The 6,371-nt window shown below is 46.8% G+C and overlaps 1 protein-coding gene across 1 annotated transcript; it reads right to left on the bottom strand.

Annotated features, from left to right (window-relative positions):
* Window positions 1–296: 296 nt before the first annotated feature.
* Window positions 297–4,292, bottom strand: LOC123482941 (negative elongation factor A-like). The gene is made up of 8 exons (XM_045212170.1): window positions 4,286–4,292; window positions 3,924–4,051; window positions 3,735–3,804; window positions 3,434–3,522; window positions 3,227–3,338; window positions 2,683–3,002; window positions 2,294–2,393; window positions 297–1,882 (listed from the first exon to the last, which is right to left on the bottom strand). Exons 1-8 carry the CDS (start codon window positions 4,290–4,292, stop codon window positions 1,698–1,700), a joined length of 1,011 nt encoding a protein of 336 aa, XP_045068105.1. The 3' UTR covers window positions 297–1,697.
* Window positions 4,293–6,371: the final 2,079 nt, after the last annotated feature.

Raw genomic sequence — 6,371 nt, forward strand, 5'->3', positions numbered from 1 at the left:
TATTTTGCCATGCAAAAACTAAATCCCTTATCCTCTCCTTCATTAGTGAATAAGAATAAATCATCTTTGGACATATTAACGGTAAACATTCAAGGCCATAAACCAAAGCAAAGCGCCAGTCTGAGTCTATTGAAGGATTGGGCCTCATCAATTAATCAAGTAGCAAGCAATGAACATTCAGGCTGTGTTGGCTAATCTGGAAACAAATTCCACCAACCTTTCATCTTGTAGACTAAACCTATCTGTCATGAGCATGACAGTCAATCCAAAGGTCAGATGCTGCGCAAAATCAGTGCTGTATTGATTGTGGATTACTTTATTACTGTTTGCATGATTTCAGATTGTAATGCCATATACAGTATACTCTCACAGCCGCAAATCCCCCATGAGACACTGTCTGTTGTGAAAATGAAAGTGATTTTGGCGCCATCTGTTGACCATGATTAATGTCTGCTGTTTGAATGGAGTTGGATCAGAGCAGCTAGGGCATTCAAGCTCAACGCCCCAAGAGGAGCAATAGACTTCAAGCAGCAGTGCATTTCTTCTCAGAACCGCTAGCTGTCAATGTAATCCAATGTAGCCGTCCTGGGCCCTAAAACCTGCTCCCCTCAGAGCAATAGTAGGAACATATTAAAACAGTAAAATGTATAGGATACAGCACTTGTATTTACTTATTTTGGACTATAGGGCGCCACCCCAACACCCTAACGGACCAGCCGCCACTGATTCATACTGTACTGAATACCAGTGTGACTGCATTGTCTTACGACAGGTTCCGTCATTCTAGTGCAACCCATGCCACCTGAACTACCTGTCTTGACAAGTAATCAGACAGATCAGTGTGGACGGAGGTGTCAATGGTGCGTCTTTCCCATAGAACACCTTTACTCTAATCATCATGATCTTAGAAATAGAGTCAGGAGGAGAGATGTTCTGAAGGACTATTACGTTAAACACTCTGGAATCTGAACGTTTTCACTTTATTTCTTCCCTTCTTGGTAAGGATGAAAAACGTAAAAAAATTCCAGACTGTTCCAAAACAGAACTTGACAGCACAAAGGAAACAAATCATCATCATCCTTCTCTCAGTCACATTTCTGTTTGGGCTCTTTTCCCTTTCTTTGTTTTTCTCACATCATTCTTTTCCACAGAAAGTAGGAAGCTGCAAACGTCACATTATTTACATTCTCACGATGAAAAACACGGACCGTTGTAATAACGACTTTTTCCCTTGACATGTGGCATGCTTGTACCTTTTAATAGTAAAGCAAGTGTTAAACAGGTGTCTTATCAAAATAAGGTATAAGTAATCTTCTTTCCCCAGACACTTTGTACCCCCCCTCCCCTTACCAAACAAATCAGGAATCTGAGGGGACATAAAAACAGAAACAAAACAGAAAAACAAACCAACGGGGAAAAAAAGTATTGATGGTCCCCCTGCCTTTTGGCAATGCAGGAACTTTGAAAAAGAGGGAGCCATACCCCCTTAACCGGTACCACCATATCCCTCCCACTCAACCCTCCCCAGCCGCTCACGCACTGAATTTGGCCCATGTGTGTATGCACAAGTGTGTGTGACAAGTCCCTGGCCACCAGAGGAAGATTTGGCCTGTGTGTGTTGATGCTTGCGCATGCATGTAAATATGTGTGTGTGTGTGTGTGCGTGTTTAGTCCCGAAAGGCAGGCCAGCAGCCACCTCAGGAGGCGTTGGTGATGGGTTTGTACTTCTTGAGGCGGGTCCACTGTCCTGTGGAGTAGTTCATCTCAAACACTGTGTCCACCAGCATGGTGGTGCTGCCCGTGCCGTCCGCCTTGGGCAGGATCTCTGTATGTTCACTCAGCTTTATCTGGATAATGTCCCCCTGCTCCGGACACAGGTTCTCTGGAGGAGGAGGGGATAGAACAGTTAGAGATGTTGTAGAGTGATAAGATAGAAGGGTTCTCTGGAGGAGGAGGAGGGGGGGGGATACAAGATGTTGTGTGGTAGATGTTGTGTGGTAATATGGTGAAAATACATTTTGAACTAGCAGTGAGGGTAAGAGTGTTGGAAGGTGTGTTTGTGTACTCACATGCATGTGAGTAAATAGCCAGTTAAGCTTAGATTCTACCCCCACCAGAGCGCTTTCACATATCCACATCCCAGTCGAACACGTTACTAAAACATTACTAGTACGTGGAAAACTCACAGTATACGACTAGGTGGACATACTCCAGCGATTATTTATTCTCTGTTGCAAAAAGCTGTTACTTATTACTAAAACGGGGGAGTATTTAGCAGAAAGCAGTACAGTACCTCTGGATCCGGCCATGAAGCCCAGGATAAGAGCTTTCTCTGGTCTGGTCACCTTGTTGGCCGTCTTGAACATTTCCTGAGCAGCATACATCTGGTCTCTCTTAAGAGACCCCAGCACAGGGACAGAGGTTACATACAGCGGCACAGAGGTTACACACCACACAGATAGGTAGGTAAAACAACCACATATCACAGTCATCGCAAGTAAAACCACCATTCCACATACTGTACTACAATCTCTACAGTCAATGTTTGTATGTAAGCATAGCAGTCTCACATACTAAGTAGCACAAGTCCAGATTAGAATGCTCGCCAAATATAATGCTTCATTCCAAGTAGAATACTAGTGTGGATATTGGAAGTCCCAATGATGCCTTTAGCCAACTCACCGTGAGCGAGAGGTTCTTCTTGGGCTGGGGCATGGGCGTCGGGGGCTGGAGGGTAGCGGGGGGCTGCGTGGTGGGGGTCTCGGGCTGTGTGGCGGTGGCGGCGGCCGGGGGGCCGTTGCTGCTGGCGGGGGTGCTCGCTGGCGTGCTGGGGGAGGCAGGGGCGGTGGGGCTGGTGGCAGTGTTGCTGGCGTTGTACATGGGCGTCCTCTGTTTGAACTGGCCCGGGAGGGTGGTGGTGGTGGCAGCAGCACCGGGCGTGGCTGACTCCTCAGGCTGGCGACCTGACTGCAGGGCGTCACGCCCCAAACCACCTGCGTTCACTAGAATGAAGAAGACCCAGTTATCGACATCTGAGACTATCGCTATATCACTGTCAATCGCCAATTGGTTGTGCACATCTGAGAAGATTGGATAGGAGTAAGTACAGAAAACTTGTCTGGAGTACAAAAAGTGGAATGTTAGTACAAACCGACTGATACCCAGGCTAGCCAAATGCAGGGTTACCCTGAGATTGGAGTAACAGCTATGTAGTTGTCTCTCTTACCTGGCTGTGCCTCTGAACTGGGAATGTAGGAGGAGGAGGGGACCATACTTGGGGTAGCAGGCAGGTAGCTCGTAGACGGCAGGGCGCTCTCATTGTTCAACGCACCCAGTTTCTGAAACACAGGAGAAGTGGGTTACAATTCAATACCGCTTTCTAAAGTTGCATTACAGAATGACAGTGAATGAGTGTGTGTGAGTGTGTTCCTACCTGTGTAGACACCAGTCCAGCAGCATAGTCTGGGGTAGCATTCTCCACCACAGCCTCCTCTTTAGCAGCTTTCTCCCCAGCCTCGGTTTCTGTACAGAGAGACAGAGACACGGGGCCGTAAGTGGTTTAAGTGAAGATACTCAACTTTGCTAAACAACTTCAACTTCTCTTGTCCTGAATGTTGTAGCAAATACCACTAGCAGATAAATCATTTATACGAGTCAATGAGTCTGAAGGATGGTGAACAATAGTGAAGACTGCTAACTAGAGAGGGACAGATGGAAATAGAAAAGGTAGTTACCCAAAGTCTTTCTCCTCCTCTTTGCCTCTCTACCAGCTCCCACCATATCGAGCTCTGAGATGTCTAACAACTGGAGAACAGAGAATAATGTGCATCAGCTTCTGTTGACACATTTGAACATACACTATGTAGGGAACAGGGTGCCATTTGGGAGGCAGCCAATGCCACTTGTTAAGTCCCCTTAGTCACCTTGACCCCCCTCTCCTTGCGCAGGGGTGTCCGTGCTGGGGCGATGGGTGTGCGGTTGCTGGGGGGGCTGAACATGCTGGGGGTGGTGGGGCTGCGGAACGGGGCTTTGGGTATCCCCTTCAGGGGTGCTGGAAGGAAGGGTAGAAAACATGATATCTCAGCAATCAATCAGACACCAGTGGGTATAACTCAGGTTTTCCGTTAGGAAAATATGACGCCGGACATTTGACTGGCAGCATTTACCGGACATTTGAGAAATGTACCAGACCCATATGCATTGGGTGTGTAACCTGATTAGGGCGTCCACCCACGGTGCTCAGAATGACAGAAATCACATTTAGAGTATGGTAGTTCATCTTTACCGAACATGCAACTCGAGGATGCAACTTGCGCAATTTGAAGATGTTAGAATAACTGTCCATATTTACATTTTCTCAGCCAACAAGACGAGTAACGAACAGCAAAATCACTAGCGTATGTCGATCTACTATACCCCATAGTAGAAAGGTTGACCTATTCTATTTGTCAGCTTGTCGTTCTGTGCGACAAAAAAATGGCCTATTCCAAAACAGACTCTGGGACAGTTGTGGGATGATAGAGCAGAAATTCATACAACCAGTAAGCCTAGGCTACTTAAAAAACCCTGTTAAAATGCAACAGATCAGAATGTTTAGCTTAAAAAGTTGATCACCTATTATTTCTTCACATTATAAGCGCAGCAATGCGCACAGATTCAGTGTTTAATAGTCACATGTACAGGGTTGCAGGTGTGATTGCAGGGTACAGTGAAAATCTTAGGCTTTTTACATTTACATTATCCAGAGCGACTTACAGTTAGTGAGTGCATACATATTTTTTTATTTTTTTCATACTGGCCCCCCGCGGGAATCGAACCCACAACCCTGCCGTTGCAAACGCCATGCTCTACCAACATTCCTGCCTGCCATCCCTCCCCTACCCTGGACGACGCTGGGCCAATTGTGCGCCGCCCCATGGGTCTCCCGGTCACGGCCGGCTACGACAGAGCCTGGATTCGAACCAGGATCTCTAGTGGAGGGGGGAAGCAACATGACCATTGAGGGGTGGGGGGTGGGGGGGAGATGACCATAGGGAGAGAAGCAGGAGGGGGGTGGCAGCAGGAGAGAGAATGTCAATAGGGGGAGCAGCAGGTAAGGTAATAACAACAAGATAACTAATAACGTAAGCATACTGTGTCCATAATAAGTATATAGGTTATAGGTTGAGAGCTTTTGTGAAAGAGCACAGTTAGAAAGATATGGCATATAGAAGCAAACCGGATAGACATCATGAAAATGATTGGCGAGGTTGAGGTTAGAGGAAGTTCAGGAGTAAAAACAAACAAAATATAATTATTGTAAAATTGACTGTGTCCATAAAATGTATATAGCATGTATAAGCTAGAAGTAGAGGCCTAAGCTTTGTTGTTCACTAGTTTACTCCAATTAGGGAAGGGGTGGTGGGGTTGGAAAGTAATAAAGGGAAATATATATTTTTTAAAGATATGTATATGTATGTATTTGCGAGAAAAACAAACATATGGGGGATTGGAAGTGATGCAGACAATTACATTGATGGAAGTTACAATCTATCTGCAATATTAAAGCTGATCTACCCCCTAAATTTAAAAAAAAATAAAAAAATAAAGTGACCGTTGAGGGTGTGGGTGTGGGAAATATCCATAGGGGGAGTAGCAGGGGGGAGGGTGGAGCAGATAGCTGATTAGTGGTGGACATTCAGCAGCCTGATGGTCTGAGGGTAGAAACTATAGTCCAGTCTGCCCATGTCTGAGTGATTGAAGTGGGGAGAGCATGGTTTGGGTGGCTGGGGTCCCTGACGATCTTCTTGGCCTTCCTGTGACACCTGGTGTTGTAGGTGTCCTGTAGGGCACCCAATGGTGCGTTCAGCTGCACGTATCACCCTCTGAAGAGCACTGCGGTCCGCGGCAGTGGAGTTTCTATACCAGGCTGTGATGCAGCCTGGCTGTTATGTGGGCAGCTTGTCTCTCCCTTTTCTGTTTCCCTTCCTCCTTGTTTTGTCCCCTCTTTTTCTGTTGTATCTGTATGTGTGTTTGTCCCCTTTATGTGGGTGTGTCTGGAGTGGATCAGGGGGCGTGCTCAGGATCTGCCTCTCCTGTGCAGCTGCGGGTTGTTTCCAGTGATTCCTGCCTACGCAGCTGCATCCTATTCTCTCATCAACCTGCACTACTTATTCCTGGGCATGGCTCTCCACCGGCGCCAGATCGTTGTTCTTACCAGAGCGGTAACTTGGCTCACCAGTAAAGTTATTTTGTCTTTGTCTTCAGCCTGGCTCTCCACTCTCCTTAACCTGTCGTTTGTTTTGTCTTTAGTTTCGGACATATCTCCCAACCTGCCTGCCTTCCTGCCTGTCGGTCTGCCTGCCTGCCTGCCTGCCTGCCTGCCTGCCTGC

Source organism: Coregonus clupeaformis, unplaced genomic scaffold (assembly GCF_020615455.1).
Source record: "Coregonus clupeaformis isolate EN_2021a unplaced genomic scaffold, ASM2061545v1 scaf0001, whole genome shotgun sequence".
Taxonomy (NCBI): domain Eukaryota; kingdom Metazoa; phylum Chordata; class Actinopteri; order Salmoniformes; family Salmonidae; genus Coregonus; species Coregonus clupeaformis.

What these genes read in the sequence shown, in the direction of transcription:
- LOC123482941 (XM_045212170.1), bottom strand. An exon ending in CAGTTCAGAGGCACAGCCAG is followed by an intron (nt 3,003 to 3,226) that starts GTAAGAGAGACA and finishes TCTTCATTCTAG; the next exon opens with TGAACGCAGGTGGTTTGGGG. An exon ending in CTTCATGGCCGGATCCAGAG is followed by an intron (nt 1,883 to 2,293) that starts GTACTGTACTGC and finishes CTCCTCCTCCAG; the next exon opens with AGAACCTGTGTCCGGAGCAG.